The 16,837-nt window shown below is 44.8% G+C and overlaps 1 protein-coding gene across 4 annotated transcripts in view; it reads left to right on the top strand.

Moving 5' to 3' along the window:
- LRRC75A (leucine rich repeat containing 75A) overlaps window positions 1-16,837 on the top strand; it is a 110,451-nt gene that overhangs the window by 83,459 nt on the left and 10,155 nt on the right. For 3 of the 4 annotated variants that reach the window (XM_074922710.1, XM_074922709.1, XM_074922711.1), the window contains exon 4: window positions 11,979-12,402. In XM_074922710.1, coding sequence (XP_074778811.1) covers window positions 11,979-12,402 — 424 coding nt within the window. Of the gene's footprint in view, window positions 1-11,978; window positions 14,271-16,837 lie in introns of those variants that run through there. The other variant, XM_074922708.1, reaches the window with a different exon arrangement.

Raw genomic sequence — 16,837 nt, 5'->3', positions numbered from 1 at the left:
TTCTATTGCAAACTATTGTTTGCTATAATGCAAACTTGACCAATTTCTTACTCTGGTCCAATTCTCTTCCAGGAGATCATTTACAGAAGCAACAATCCCAACATGTTGTTTTCTTTTAAATTCTTGATTGTTTTTCTGTTGGCACTTGTGCAAATTGCCTTTTCTGCAAATGCATGTTATTAATGGGGCGTCAGCTGCAGTTTCTTATTACACTGGAGTAGTGTTTGTTGGAAATATTCCAGCACAGTTTCTCTATAGGAAAATGCAGGTTTCTTGAGAGCAAAATGTATCATAGAAAGGAGTATATAAATACATTTCATGCTGGGGAGGATGGGGCTAAAAAAATGGAGTACTCCAACAGCAGGATATTTACATTTTTTTGCAATAAGTTAAATAGAGTTATAATTATAGCAAAGCATTTTGATGGATCCCAAATGCTTATTTTTAGAATTTTGTTTAGCAGGAAATTAAAAACAAGTTGGGAAAAATCCCCGTTCTTGTAATGCATAAATGGTGGTTCTCATACAGAGTAAAAGACCATCACTTCACTAAATATTTGAATCCAGGCTCCTCGGCTCTGGACCATGACGAGGAGCTGGCTGCGTGGCATGCAAATGAGAGCTGTTCTTCTGCTTAATTAACCCTACTGGAGATATTTATCAAGCTGCTTCTTCAGATAACAGTACTTCATTTTCCAAGAAACTTGTTGCTTTTGAAGGTTTAATTGGGTCCTTTTACTAAATACCACAGAGATGCCATGAAATTCTGAAGCCGCAGTAATCTGGTCGCTGTAGCCTGGTGAAGGCTGCAGGGGAGAGTGGTTTGCTGATGGAGCTTGGCCATGAGAAGGACTGAGTGCTATTTTGGTCCATCCCAGACTTTTTGTTTGGTTTAACCTTACCACTGGACCTTCTCTAGGGGTTACTATCGTAGGGGCCCATCAGTGGCTAACGGTCACCAACTATCCACCAAGTGCAGCTGCTTCTCCAGCAGCTTGAGCGTGAACCCCAGCAGTTGGACCCAGATGGACTTTCCTTGAGTTCCTGGGTAATGGATCTGTGACTTCCACTTGGCTACTGTTAGTGGGTCAAATTTATGTGGTTTGGACTGAAAACCAAAACCATTGCGTATTTTCCACACACCCCCTTTAAATTAATTTCAATGTGTCTGGTTCCTTTTTGTTTATTGATATTTTCCTCCTCAGTTTCCAAACTCAGTGCAGTTTTTGCACTTCCCACAGCTGATGTGCCCATGAAAGATGGTGCAGAAGCCAGTGTCCACCTGCAGTTTTTGCCCACACTGACTGACCTTCCTTTCCCTTGGTTTCCCTTCTCTGTGCTAGCACAAGATTGAGGCACATAGCCTTAGGACTGCCAAAATGCTTAATGCAAAGAAAATTTCTGTCATTTGTTTACCTTCTTCAGAAAGATGCTCTAGGGTGGAATTAGAGGCATTTTGGGAGATGTTAAAGTAAATTAATCCATCCACCCCCAACGAAGACTTCTCTGTTTCTTCTGTTCCCATTCTCTTGTTCTGCACTGTTTCTCCCTCCCCAAAGAGATGCTGCACCCAAAATATCAGATTCTTTCCTCCACACACATGTTATTTTGAACATTAGGATGCTTAGGTGTGTTTAGAGCCAGATCTCGGTCTTCCAAGTCTGAGTGAAGCTGTCCAAAGCCACTGTCAGCTCTCAGAAAACTCAGCCCATGTGACATACCCAGCAGAAGGGCCAAGGGCTGTGCCACGAGTAGGACAGCTGATGGCACAGTGGCATCTCACCCCTTCACCACACCAGGGATGGGACAGCGTCTCCTTCCCTGCAAGGTGGGAACCCATCTGCGGTGTGGGAATCCATCGGCAAGGTGCCGATGGTTGTGGGCTGTGGTCCCTCCTGAGCTGGGTTTGGGGTGATGTGCTGGCTTTTAGACACCAAAGGCTGGGTGACACTGCTCTCTAGTGGAGGGTTCTTCATCAAACGAGATGAGGGAGTCGAGGCTGATGGAAAAGGTTAGCACTCATCCAGGGGTAAAAATTACTTTTTCCTGTTATTTGCATCACGAGTTTTTAGAATTTAAGAGGTGTCTGTGGAGACATTCCACAGGCATGGAGTAATTCAGTAAAGAAATATAAATCAACGGTGCTTGACTTTATTGCACCATGATAGGAAGAATTTGTTGATCAAGATCTTTCTGATGCCAGTGGTTCTTCCACTACCATGCCGTGGCTGAAGCCACCAGACTTGTGTCAGGTCTCCTGGTGCAGGGGATGCTCTTGGGTGCACAGAAATTACTCCTCCCATCAAATACCCCATGCACTTACCGAGCTTTATGCCTGGAATAGAGGAGGAACAGGCCTGTGTAGCTTGGTGTGGAGCCAAAGAAAATTCAGTGGGCTTTGAAAAAGAAAGACATGTAAACGAAGAGCTATTTCTGGAGCAGCCCGTGCACTTGGGCACGCAGAGGAGGTATGCTGCAAGCATCACACACATGCAGCGATCAGCAGCATGCAACAATGGGGATCCTGCTGCAAGAGGAAAATTTAGAGAAGATTTTTAGCCTTCCCTCCAGGTATGCACTTAACAAGATGCTTTAAAAAAATGCTGTGCTGGATCCAACAAAGAGCCTGGTGTTTGATCTTGCAATGGCAATAGGAGATCCTGTTTAGGGATATTAGGTGATGTCATTCCCTCAAAGCATTTCCAGCAGCCACAACTATTTTATCAATGGCCTTAGTAAAGTTAATTTTGATGTCACACATCAGGGCCAAAATTAGGAGCAAAGCCCCCAGGTGATGAGCTCCAGGCTGAGCGATCTGCCCTTTCTACGCCCCCCCCCCCCCAAACTGGATGGCACTCGCTGGAGGAGTGGACAGGGATTTTGATAGCAGGGGAAGGAAGTTAATGGCAAGGATGGCTAGGCTTTATGATGTGAAAACTGCAAACCTTAGCAAAACCGGGAAGGCTCTCTCTTGGAACAAGAAGAGACCAAAATAACTAATCCCCACTGGTACTTTCCTTCTTAACAGTAAAGACTAAGGAATTTTTAATGTGTTTATTGATAAGCTCTAAAGGGGCTTTTAAGTTACATATTTTTATATTTATATATAATAAATATGTATAATCCTCTTTACCCTGAATCTCACTCCCCAGGAGAGGAGTGAAATCTTTCCAAGCTATTAATTTGTAAAGGCGGTGAAAAACAGAGACTTTAAACTACACTGTTAGTAAACCTCTAAACCTTTCTGTGGCAGTAAACAATGAGCTAAACCACCTAATGAATAATCACAAGAGCACACACACGCTGAAGTGTTGACGAGTAAAACTTAAGAATGAAGTAAAAGGTGAGCATCAGCTGTTGTGGTCAAATGTTGGAATCACATGTCTCTGAATTCTGGAGAATTTGGGAACTCCAGTTCTGGTCTGGGCTCTGTCTACATTAGTTTTGGATTTCATCTTTTATGTTTTGATGAGTGTTGAGTTTTATTTTTTTAAAAACCGAACATTATTCAACCAGACAGCATCACAAATCTGTTAAAAGGGGGGTTTTTTTTGAACTTAACTTGGGAAATACAGTCCTTTCCTTGCCACTGGCTTAAGCAGAAGCATTTTTGCACTGGGACTGTAATGGCTCTCCCTAGTTTAAATAAAGAGCAGCTGCAAAACACACTTAGAGAGTCACATGTGTGTATATTTTTATATGCCCCCAGCCTCCTGACATGCCTTTGGACCAGCCATTCAGGGTCCCACGGCCGTTGCTGTTTAGTAACACACTGCTCACAGAGGCTCAACTCACCAGCCCTTGTCCAGGCTCCTGGCAATGAAACAAAAGGGCCCCATTTTGATGAATTGTAGAATTTCTACAATTACACTCCAGGACATAGACCCAGCCAATTTAATTTTTAATTTTTTTTTTAATTTTCTTTTTTTTTTTATAAACCCTAACTTGACTTTTGATGTTACCAGCAGTGCTGTGTCTGCTTTGGACCTCCCACAAAGCCCTTGATCTCAGTGATATCCCATGGCTGGAGCTAGGAGGTTAATTTGAGCTTTGTGTACACACTCCTTCCCTTTTATCCACTGGGAGTTTAGTCTTTCAGCATCAGTGGGCGTCCCTCGGCTTATGCATTAAAAGAGATGAAGTCTAGACTCATCTTCTCTGGTTTATTCATCCTTATTATTATATATACACTATGTATAATGTATAGCATATAATATTAATATAATAATATATATAATTTATATATATAAATATATTATATAAATAATGTAATGTAATAATATTAATATAATATATAATATAATTTATTATTATCTATATCTCAGTCACATTCCTCATTTAAGCTAAATGTTCCTCCCCTGAGGCTAGGAGAGCTTAACCCTTTTGTCAACATTACTACTAACAGAGTACATGCATTTGTTTGTATTCCTTCTCTCGCTTCCCAAAATATCTATTCCAGTGTGTGATTATCATCACTTGAAGCAGGAGTAGGGACTTTGTAAAAGCTATACAAAAGCTGTATCTTTGATACTACCAGTATCTCAGGACAAATCTTTTATCTCAATAGTTTTTTCTGATGATTCACTATGTTCAGTAATTTTTTTGCTGACATTTTTGTAAATACTTTTCTCACCAGTGATATCTTAGAAATTTCTAACTGTAATTCTTCACTCTGTGGGGCTGCCTCTTCTTCATTTTTCTTGAGCTCTTCCTTTGCCCTCCAAGGAAGTGGCTCAATAGCCCAATTATACTTTATTACATGAGCCCAATTTGTACAGTGCTTTAGAGAAATATCATGAATTTAAACCAAGAGGAATTTTTTTTTTTTTAATGCTCTTTGATCTAAACATCAATATGCTTGTTCATGGGAACATTTTCTCATCTGATTCAATACTGCATGCAAAATAGCTTTCAGTTCAGCATGAGTGTGTATAAATCAGCATCCTGTCAAAGTGTTATCAGGAGTTTAGTGCACGGTTGTATACCCAATCCTATCATTACATTAGCCAAAACCCCATATACTGTTTCCAGAAAAAAAAATAAAATCTGTCTTCCCCTATGGAATATCCTCATAAAATGTGAGGATGAAACCAAGTGGGTGTAACTGAGCCTCCACTAAAGCTTATAGGGATTTGTTTAATGGTAAGATCGTCCTCCAGAAATTTGGGGCCATTCTGTGGCAAACTTTATGTCAGGGATAAAAGTTTTTACAGCTGTTTAACATAATATCCTCCTCATTTTCATTAGATGGTTCAGAATATCCACAAAACTATTTTTATTAAATCATGTTTGGGGTTGGTTTGTTTGTTTCCTGAGGGACAGATTGAGTGTAGGCTGCTGCAGAACAGCAAGTCATCCCCCCCGCACAAGCACAGGGCTGCTCTGACCCAGTAAGTTAGGAGATTTCCTCTGCCTTTGATCTAGACTGCAGATCGTCAGGGTGAGAAGGCTATTTGTACAAGATAATCAATCCATTTCAGTAGGTATCAGCTAAATCCCTCTCAAGGGGAAAAAGATACAGCCCTAGTGAGAAATTCTCTTTTACTTGCTGTCAGAAATTGTATGCATGCTCCAAGGGAAAAAAAAAAAAAACAACCAAATGTGAAGCAATATTGAAAGCAGCTCAAAAGAAGAAAAGAGCCGCCCTGAAGTTATCCCCATTCCCCTTTTGTTATCTTCTTGATTTTGCTAAATTAAAGCCACACTAGAAGTTACATGAAGGCAGGCAGCATCGCTCCATGCAAAGGGACATCCATGCTGGATAAAACACGGATCGATCCCTGGATGCTTATTTTAGCCATGCTATTAAATGGTTATTACTTACTCACAGGGATACTATGATGTGCTTTATTTGACAGCAAGATCCCACTATAATCAGCTTTGGTACTTAAACACTGCAAGACAAGAGCAAGTTGGTTTTAGGTGGGAAGAGCTTGTTACCCAGGCATCACCCTGGACCCAGCCTCACTACACTTTGCTCACCAGGGCTGCTTCCAAAAAGTGATGTGGCAGTACATACAGGAGAGAAGTAGCTGCCAACATATGAACATTGGTTTTTTTTTTTCTTTAAAATAATAATAAATATACTATTTCATTGGTTTCCTTCCCAGTATTGCTAAAAAATTACCACGTCACATTAACAGCTGTCTTTCTGCCCACATACAGGTTAAATGAGACCTTGTAAAGGGATAAGTATAGATCTTGTTAAATTACTGTGGAGGTGTGTGTTTGAGGTTCCAGCTAACCCGGCAAACCATGAGCTGTCACTAATAGAAGTGCCACCGCAGCAGTGAAATGGGTCCTCAAAGCACAGGAGAGTTTAGTGAGAGTCCAGATGTGTTCAGCACCAGGGACATTATTGACCTGCCCACTGGAGCTTGGCACCAGATCACTTAATAATAGTTTTTGCACTGTATGATCTGACTTGCCATAAGAAAAAAAAAAATCAAACCAAACCTGACATTAAACAAAGGAAAGCATCAGTAGTTTTGTAACTTTTTTTTAAAAGCCCTCTTGTTTTCCTGCTACTGAGGTGTGCTCGAGGACTGATCCTCCACCTACGTTATTTCTACCAGAGCTTCCAGAGCTGTTTGCTCCTAGAAATTTTGAGCTATTTTCTTATGTTAAATAAGCTTTAAGACTAACCTAACACTGTTAAAGTGAGGGCCCAACTTTCTGGATGAATGCCACTTAGATTCACCCTGGAAATTTTGATTTAAAACACATCACTGTGGCAGAGCAGCTTAGGATCTTGCCTAAGGCAAAGGGGATTCACATCAATTCATTGGGATAACTTTTCTCTGGCTAGTTTTAGCCTGGGTAGCTATTTTCCTGCACCTGCATGAAAAACAAAAATTTAGCAATTGCCCTGGCTTAGACTGAGCAGCCTGGGCTACTGGAGTGAGCAAATAGCCTTATGCCTTTACCCTCTTGCAAAGTCAGGCTTAGTGCCAATGGCAGGAGAAGGGGGTGAAGGAGCAAGGCCAAGTTCTGACCCTTCCTTCAGCCTCTTTGCATGGCCCAGCTCACAGCATGGAATAAAGCCAGTAACCAGCAGCATTATCCATCACACCCCTCTCCACTTCGCAGTGCAAGCTTGGCAATACATTTAGTTTTAAGGTGACGTAGAGGGGTGTAGCAGATGCATCCCAGCTTCACCGCGTCTTGCGGCTGAGAGAAGCCCAGATGGGAAAGTGCTAATTGCACCATTGCACCAAAGAACCAAAATTTTTAAAAAGATTAAAATTAGAGAAATTGTCTGGCCAGGCTTTTGCTAGGCAGCCTGCATGCATAATCTTTCCCAGGGCAAACCAACAGCTGAAACGTGCAGATCATAATAAATGGTAACAGCAGCTCTCATTAGCCTTTCCTCCTACCCCAACCTGACTGTTGGCTGATGTGTGTAATAAGTCACTTAATGATCTAAGATTTGTTTTTTAAAAAAAAAGAAGGTTTCCAAGCGGATTTGTCTACCTTTGAATGGGCCTAAATCACAGGTTCAGAGCCTGCCGTGGGTGATCATAGTCTGGGGCTTCTGTTTGTTTATCAATAAAGCCCAGCCCACTTAGCACACAGTAAAAACCCTTAGTGAAGGGCAGCTCATCCATCAGGCTGGTTGGGTTTCGTCTCTTCAGACCACAACTCTCTTGCTAGGATGCCCAAAGTGCGTGCAGCGACTTGGAGCATCCAGCTGTGCTTACAGCTCCCACTGGATTGCCTCTGCCCATGTAAAGATTCTGTGTTTTAACCCAAAAATCCCACTTGGCTGCGTGAGGCCCTGCAGGAGCACAGCTCTGTGCCAGGGCTTCAGTTTGTATTGGCTAAAGCTGGTCTCCACAAAGCCAGAGGACTGACCCTCTTGGATTTCATCCAAGCTGGAGAAGTGAAAGCACATATTAAATAAATACTGCAGCCTTAAAACCCCAGCATGCTGCTGCTCCCTGGTTTCTCTGCTCCTGGTGCCATACGCAGAAGGAAGTGGCTTTCCCTCTGCCTCTGGCTGTTTTGGTTTTGCTCTTGCAGATCTTGTCTTTGCTGCGATCACCCGACTCCTCAGAGTCCTACCTACCGTGCTGGATACGTCTCTTTTCTCCTGTTTTCTGTTCTTGAGATTCCATTATAGATTTTTTTTTTAATTTCCCCCACCAATGGTCAAGATGTTTCTCATGATCTGGCACAGCCTCACAGTTAGGGCTGCATGTCAAATTAAGAGACAGGTGCTATTTCATGCAGTACATCCCAGATGTTTGTCGTTCCCCCCATCTCCCACGGCATCCTATCGAGGGCCACTGGGTTTGCTGTGCAGTGACAAGCTCCCACAGCCCAGGGCCTGACGGACCCTGCCCCAGCCCATAGCACAAGCGTGGTCACAGCAGACAGCGCTTGCTGAGCTGCTCCAGCTTGCTCGCTCAATCCTGTATGCCAACACTTTCTTTGTGCCAGGGCTGCAGTCAGGATGATGGATCAAAATTACCCTCAGGTCTCCCAGGTACTTAGAATTAGAAGGTTAATAAGAAGTCAATCACTCTTCTTAATGGTGGTAAAGAAATTGGCCAACTGCTGCACAAACCCACGTTTTTAAGGATGAGAAATTAATTCATGCAGCTGCTATTTGGTCTAATGCCATTTGAGCATTTTTTGGGGAAGACTTGCTGCCTTCCTAGAGCCTGCAATGCCCTTCCTGGTCTCTCCCCTCCTGCCTGGGTCAAGTCTGCTCCAGCCCACAGCAGTGTCCCCCCAGCAGCAGTGACTGCAGCCAGGGACAAGCTCCTCTCTTCAAACATAAAATGCCTGAGTAACACACACAGAGGAGCTGAGCAGTTTCTGGGGCATGAAGAAGGAAGGAAAATTGATTTCCTTAAGGAGACCTTAACATTACATAGCCCAGTTTGGGTGAAATTCAGTCATTTTGCTCACAGCACACAAGCAGGTGCTTTTCTATTAGAGCTGAAGGGTTGCACTGGGCCACATGAGCCCATAAAGTGCTCAGGAAACCACGAATAAAAAAACCCAATTTAGTTCTTTCCTATAGGGTGTTCCCTGAAAGCAAACAGTTTGTGTGAAATGAGAGTGATCCAAGAGCCAGGTGATGATCAAGGCCTTTGGCACAGCTGTTGCATCCAGCTCTGATTTCGGTACCTGCTCAAGCCCAGGAGAGTTTGTGAAATTACTTCCCTTTCTGCCACGAAGTAATATCAGAAAGCCACAGCTTAAGTGCAAATTGAAACTGGGAAGAGAGCTTGTTTTTCTAGTGTTTAGCCAAGCCTCTAGACAGAAGTTGACTTTAATCCCAATGCCTATCTGCATCCAGTTCTTCCTTGTAATATGATCTTCAAAGGAGGAGTAGGAACAAAGTACTGCTAAACAGACTTGGAGCATAATCCAGCATCACCAAGGGAACTCTAAAAGAGGCCTTTCGCCCCTCCCAGCCTCCCCATCACAACCTGGCCAAACTTTGTGATATGTTTTTGGTCTAAAAACAGCACCCAGGAGTTTGTCTGCTCTCACCCCAGCTCAGCTGGGTCATAGCCAGGTCTCCATAGCCAACCTGTGGCCATGGGCACCCGGTACATGGCTTTTGTGCTGTTCAGGAGAGCAAAAGAGTAGCTCTGGATTTGGAGACTCTCTTGTTAACCAGCACACAACCTATGGGCATGGACCTTTGGAGTAAAGCTCTCATTTCTCCCCTGGTTTGAAATAGCAGTCTGTGGGCAGTCAGCTCTCATGGGCAGCTTGGAAAAACACGCCCAGAGACAGCAGAGCAGCGTCTTGGCCCCGTGTCCTTCGCAGCATTACATTATCTGGCCAGCAGTTTAACCCCCAAGTACAAATGCAGTTTTCTCAACTGGTGCACATGAGTGTATCTGATGGCAGGCAGGATGTCAGGGCAGCCCTTGCCACAGCTTGTTCTGTATTTGCTGCTAAAGCCAACAGAAGTCCTGTTAAGCAAGATGCCTTGCTGACTGCGTCCGCTGTGTTGCCCCACCAAAGTGGCCTCCTGCAGCGATTGGGAAACCGCTGCCTGTTGACTCAAAGGCAGGCAGCTAATATTCCACAGGGGTGTGAAAGACAGACGAGTAAGTCACTGCAAATAGCTCTGTACCCTTGGCAGAGCAGACATGGAACGGCAGATCATCATCCAGACATTTGCAATACCTTGCACGACCCCCATGTTGCCCTCCCGATGACTACAGATATTCCATCAAACTAGAGCACTTACCTCATGGCCATGCAACCACGCCATCCTTCACGGGGGGGACGCACCTCACAACATGTCCCTTTCTGCTGCTGGGCTGAACCAGGCTTTCTGCTCGCCCTGGCCCTTTCCTGACACCTCAAGACACACTGGCTTGGAGTAAACTCTTTAGCTGTAGCTTGTAGCAATTTCAGCCTTCCTGTAATTATTTAGGAAAGTTATTCTGGTGATGATGATTTTAGAAAGTACACACACACACGCTTAAGCATTTTTTGGGGGGTTTATTTCCATAGAAACTGCGGGAATTTCACTCCTCCTTGGCTTGCAGGTCTATAGTAACATCAAGTGGCCATGGCAAGCTCCTCATACTCCAGTGGTGAACATAGGTATTAATCAGTCAACAATAAAATGGTTTGGTACTTACAAATAACCTTCATTTTCTTCCACCCTGCCTCTATTCTAAATTATTCCCCCTAAGTCTAGTGTGGAGCTCACAACACCTTGCAAGGTTGCCTGTCTCTGTACGTTATTTACAAATTAAAGCTCAACACAATCTACAACTCTCTAGCTGTGTTAATTCTGTAACTCCTCAGGGGAAAAACCCAGTGCTTACCAGCTGCCTACACTCACCCCCAGATCACGAACAGGTCACAGCTTGGGGTGCACGTTCTGGGATCACTTGTAAAACATCCTACCATGCCGTGCAAGACTAATTTCAAACAAGGTGTGTTGGCACCGAAGGAGACACCCTTCAGCATCTGTGCAGCGGAGGTGGTGGGCTTGCTCAGCAGCTAAGAAAAGCAGTGTTAGCACTGGTTTGCATTTTCAGCTAGAAAAACCAACAGGTGCTGGGTAGAACCATTCCCTGGCTCAGGCTGTAATGAAAGGCAAAAGCATTTCTGCAGCTGGCCTGGTTGGCGCGAGGCTAACACATGTGCCACCGCAGCAGAGAAGACATGTGAGCTCACTAAGTTGACGTGAGCAATTAGCATGCACGAGGCTCCTTCCACCTCCTAATTCACTCAGAATAATTCATTAGCAAAAAATCCTCAGCAGTGCTAGTCTGCCAACAGGTCCTCATTGTAGATGTGTTCTTTGATTCACTTCAGAAGATAAATTGACCTGTGAAACTCTAGTCTAACTCATGCTAATGAGTCTCTGTAGGGCTATCGTAAGAATTAATTTATTTATCTAAGGATTTCTCCATAGTACTCATCTCCTTGGCAGCTAGTCTGAAGAGACATAATATGTCTAGCACACTGGAAATACTAGATCAAACCACCCAACCCTGGAGGTGTCAATCCTACATTTGCTGTCTTGGACTAAAGTTGTTCTGGCTCATGTGTCCTCCCACTTAAAGAGCTTCATAATCAGCAGTGTGAGAAATGTTACACCAGCACCAGCAATTCCTGTCCATCTAATTAGAGGGCTTCCTTACCCTTTGTTGCATCTTTAAGAGCAGCAGGATAGCCTCTTTATTCCAGGGCTTTGCAGCAGCTGTAAACAAGAATTCTGCACTCTTTCTGAACTATAATTTTTGAATATGTTCTCCTTGTCTCTGGCCATCTTCTAATAATAAACAGCTTTGAAATGTCTCTCTGCCTCCCAACTGCAAAGATAACACTCCCAGCCCCTACATAACAGATGATTAGCCCCAGTTGAACATCCTACCTAAATAACTCATGCTCTTGCCCCCTCCGAGAATGGCCAGGGAGCCCAAAGCGTTGCCACCAAGCAGAGATGTCCCCCCACATTAATGTCCCTCTTCTTTTCTTCCTACTCAGCTTGAAAGCTGTCCTGATGGGGAAGCCTCAGGACAACACAGTGGACTTGTCAGGCATCCCACTGACGCTGAAAGACTTGGACCGTGTCACGTCCTACCTCCAGCACAGCTCGGAGCACATTGACACGGTGGAGCTGTGCTTCACGGAGCTGACGGACGACATGCTGCTGCAGCTGCTGCCGGCACTCTGCGTGCTGCCCCACCTCACCACCCTCTCCCTCAATGGCAACCGGCTCACCAAAGCCATCCTACGGGACCTCACCGAAACCCTGAAGGACCCCAAGAAGTTCCCCAGTGTCACCTGGATTGACCTTGGCAACAACGTGGACATCTTCTCCTTGCCGCAGCCTTTCTTGGTCAGCCTAAAGAGACGATGCCCTAAGCAAGGCAACTTGCCAACCATTCTGGAGTTCGGCGAGGGTCAGGTAAGCGATTTGGAGAGCCAAGATGGCCTGGCTGAGAGTCAGGAGGACCTGCAAGCTGGACCAGACAAGACTGATAACATAGGCTCGCAGCAGACAGACAGAACAGTCGAGGTTGGGGAGTTCCCCAACTCGGAGCAAGGTGCTGCAACAGCGCAGACATGATGTTTGGCTCTGTGGCTCTTGGGTGGGCACATTGAGCAAGGATGACTTAAAACCAAGACCTCAGCACTGGAGGTCCCAGCAGAGGGTCAATTCACATGGTGGGATGCTTCGGGAGTCTGGACTGCTGCCTTCCACCCGTAAGATGAATGTCAACTTTTTTCTTTTCAAAGAACACATAAAGGTGATCGCATTGAATATTTGTATTTTATAAAAGCTGGCCAGGTATTTTTAAACGTTAGTGACGTGTTGTGCTTTTTAACCTCTCAAAAATGCATCTCCAAGGTGGTGTAATAAGAGGCCCTTCAAAGAGCACAAAGGGGGAGAAGAAAGGTGCCCAGACTTTGCAGGGAAGGGCTCCCTTTCCTTAGCACTGGATCTAGCCAGACCCCAGCTGCTCTCCCACACGTGATAGAAGACAGCAGTCACCCCAAAGAAGACTGCCACCAAGATAAACCTTAAATCCTTTCCTGTTCTGACTTCAGGAGTTGGGGATGAATAGCATATCTGCTGAGATACAACAAAAGTCTGATCACCCCAGATCTGATCACCTAACCAGGGGTGTTTCTCTTAATATGGTGAGCCAGCCCAGAGGGAGAGCTTTGCTTTCCTGGTGCGGAGCTAAATCCCAGCCCGCAGCATGCCTGGACACCACTCTCACCCTCCAGCCTTACCGAAATCATGCTGGCACTTGTGCCTGCCCAGTATTTATTCAGATGTAAAATCCAGTTTCCCACCAGCCGTGCTGCTGTAATAACTCCAGAGCTTTTAATGTGGTACCTGGAGCTTGCACCAGCAACGCTGAGAGTATTTGATCCATTTTGGGGAGCAATCCACAAAATCTGGAGCCGGGGCTCAGCTCAGGTTCATTCCCGTTGCTGGCAAAAGAGACCACAATACTGAAGGTTTATAAAATAAGAAATAATCCTGGGGTTCATCCCTGTATCACTGCCACTGAGGGCTGAGTGGACACAGCCAGATAGGGATTTAAAGCCTCAGAAAGGCTGTTGGGTCACTTGGCTGTGTGTGTCCATCCCTCCCGGACCAGAAGTGCTTTGTTTCTAAAATGTTGGTTTGTTTTTTGTTTTTTTTCTAAGAGACACAGTTTTGATTTTTATTTTTGATGGAAAATGCATCACCCCAAAGCAGCAGCGCTGGAATGGGCACTTTGGCTTTTGAACCAGAATTTCATTTGATTATAAACCTGGGGGAGGGCAGGAAAGTGTGGAAAAACTTCCTCTCCCCTACATTCAAAGGACCAAGCATGACTCCCTTTGCTAAGAGGGAGCCCTTTTTTATCTATTTAAAGGCCATCCCTGACCAGCTTTGCAGCATCCTTTCCTGGCTCGCAGCAGTGACCCTCTGGCTTTGCTTGTTCTGGGTGCAAATGCAGTCAGACATTTGGGTCATCTCTTTGGCTCTGTTCATTTAACATCACTGCACCAGGAAGCTTTTTCCAGAGGGGCTTCATGCTGTCAGTTGTTGTTTCTCCTCCGTGCACAAGTAGATAACTTAGAAGAAACTCTGCTACTCGTTTTAATACATTTGGCAACGTTCAGTATGATTTGCATGTATCCAAGCCTTTTTTTTCTTTTTTTTAATGCTAACGCTTTCCAACAGGCATGAAAAAACTTTGCAGTGAATAAACTGTTCTGTTTAAAATAAAGGAGCTATCCGTAATCAAAATAAATGACAATGTTTAATAAAGACCCAGTGTTGAATTTTTCCTGTGTACAGGCTGAATGCCCAGCTGACAGCCCAGAGTACCCCAGCAAAAACTACAGCTGAAGGAGAATACAGTGCTAAGCGCTGCAGGTCTGGGTTCTCCAGGGTGCTTAAAAAAAAAAAAAAAAAAAAAAGGATCACTGTAGCTGGCTGGAGAAATAGCTAGCCCAGTTTTTGAGCTGGAGTCTGCATGGTGGGCACAAGGTGGACTCAAAAGCATTGTAAATGCATCTGTTAAATTTTAAATGTCTCCAGTGTGTAAAACTAATGTGAGAGAAAGATATACTGAGAATGAGATACTGCTCCACCGGGTATTTCTCTCCAGTGCTACAGTCTCAGTGCACTGAAGGAAATGGCTTCTTATTCGCAGCAAGGACTCTCTATATAATCTTTTGTTCCAGCACCCAAACCATGGCAGGGGACAGGACATAGAAGCCAACATGCTGGTGGGAGCAGGATTGTCCTAACTCACAAGAGACCTCTCCCACAACACTTGGGGGCTATTTCCACCATTACTACAACTTTAATAAAGTACCTTTAATAGAGGTATAAATTAAGCAAGATGGGATACGCCAGGCTGGCCAGGTCTCAGATGCATCCCTAACCATCAGCCCATCCTTGGGGGACATTGCACTTCTCCCCCTCCCCAGGAGCCACACACAGGGGTCTCCTTGCAGGCTGTGAGACAGACCCTATGGCACATATGTTTTGTTTGTATAGAAAGGCTGACAGGCAGCTTGTAGAGCCTGTGCCTAGATCCACAGCAGGCCATGAGAGACAGGCAGCAAATCCACCATCACTACTTCATCTGCCACATGCACACGTTGCCCTGCTGCGCCAGTAGTACATCCCTCATGGAGATTTGTTAACTCAGTGTATGGGGATTTCCTCGAGAACAAAATTTCTCCTTGCAAAAAAAGAAACTCTAGCACTTTCTTCTGTAAGAGGTCAGGCACAGGTTTGCTCAATACGTCAGTACTCAACACTGGACTCCCCTCCTTTTTATGCACAGCTTAGGCCCCTCTGTCTGTTTAAATTATTTAAATCACAAGCTCCTTGCTGCAGGCTTTTTATTTTCTGCTAAGTATTTGCACAGGAACCAGACATCCTGGGCCTCAGCATCTGTCTGGACCCCCCAGTTTGGCCGTGCAAATTCATAAACCAGAGGCGCTTTGCATTTAGAGCGCTGCATCATTTATTGATGCTTTGCACACTCAATTCCCTCGCCAACACAAACCACCCAGGAGGTTGCTCCTGCCACATTTCCTCTCCAGCTGAGCTTCTACCTGCTGTGAAACACATCAGTCAACTGGAAGATATTTTGCATTTATCAGACTCTTTCTGCAAGGGGCTACCAGCAGCCCACCGGCTCAAATTTTGGCTGCAGAGGGTTAAATGCCAGGCTCTGTCCCCAGTGCTGCTGCAGATGTGCTGCAAACCAGGAGCACCTCATCCCAGCCATCCCCCTCTGCAGTGAAATGCTGTGGTTGGGTCCCTTGTGTGATCACCCAGGGCCATGCTGCGAAGGACAGACCTCCAGAGAAAGACCCCACGTCCCCCAGTCCTTTGCCCCGTGCAGATGTTGAACCGCTTGAGCTCGCTCTGCTTCACTAGTACAGCCAGGCTCTCTGTGCCCAGCGGGGATTTAGCCCTTCCAAGAAAGGGAAATAACTAGAAAGGGTCTTTTAATAATATATTTGTGCATGCTGAACCGTGCACCAAATTACTGATTTTCATAGGAAAATAAAAAAACCTATAGCTCTAGTAGACAGTTACTCAGTTATAAAAACAAGAGGGCTTTACTAATCAGTCTCTTCCTCGCTGTGTGGATTAGGTCAATTAGCCATTTATTGCACTCAGGATGACAATGATCCTGTGGGCTCAGTAAAGAGTGGGTTTTTTTTAAAAAAGCAGCGTGAGATTGCTTCCCTTCCCAGCTCATCAGCATCAAAACAAGCTTGGATCTCAATCCATATATAATCAGTGTTCCCCGTGCTACAATGGGCTGCTGCTTCTGGTCAGAACCTTTTAAATGGCTCCAGAAGAAGGATTCGAGTACTGAAAATCACTGCTGTTAGGATATTAAAGTTGGATGAGGTCATTTCTTGTCAAAGGGGGGAGGAAATGGCCACCATAAAATAAAAATGTCCATAAAACATCCAAGCCTGGTTTGGTTAGTTATCTCCACTAGAGCCACACAGCTTTGCCTGTGCATGAAAGAAACTAGTCTGTGGGAGAAGATATACGCCTTCAGCAACAAAAATGTAATTGGAAATCATTCCGCACAGATTGAAGAGCCCACACTGAGGGGAATCAAAGCAGTAGGCGAGGAATGAGAGAAGCATGAAAGGGCTGATGCCACGTGCTCCAGAGGGCTCGTTCCAGCTGGGTTATCTCAGAAGAGTTTGCACAAGCCCTATTTGGGTTTTGAAGATGATTATTCATTTCAAATGAGAGTTACATTCCTGGGGGTGTTGGGAGCAGGCAAGAAGGCTGGTGATAGCCACTCCCAAGCACAGACTGCACTGGAAAGCAAGGAAGCCACACAAAG

The sequence above is a fragment of the Athene noctua genome, chromosome 19, assembly GCF_965140245.1.
Source record: "Athene noctua chromosome 19, bAthNoc1.hap1.1, whole genome shotgun sequence".
NCBI classification, from domain to species: Eukaryota; Metazoa; Chordata; class Aves; order Strigiformes; family Strigidae; genus Athene; species Athene noctua.
This window is presented reverse-complemented; position numbering and strand designations above follow the sequence as displayed.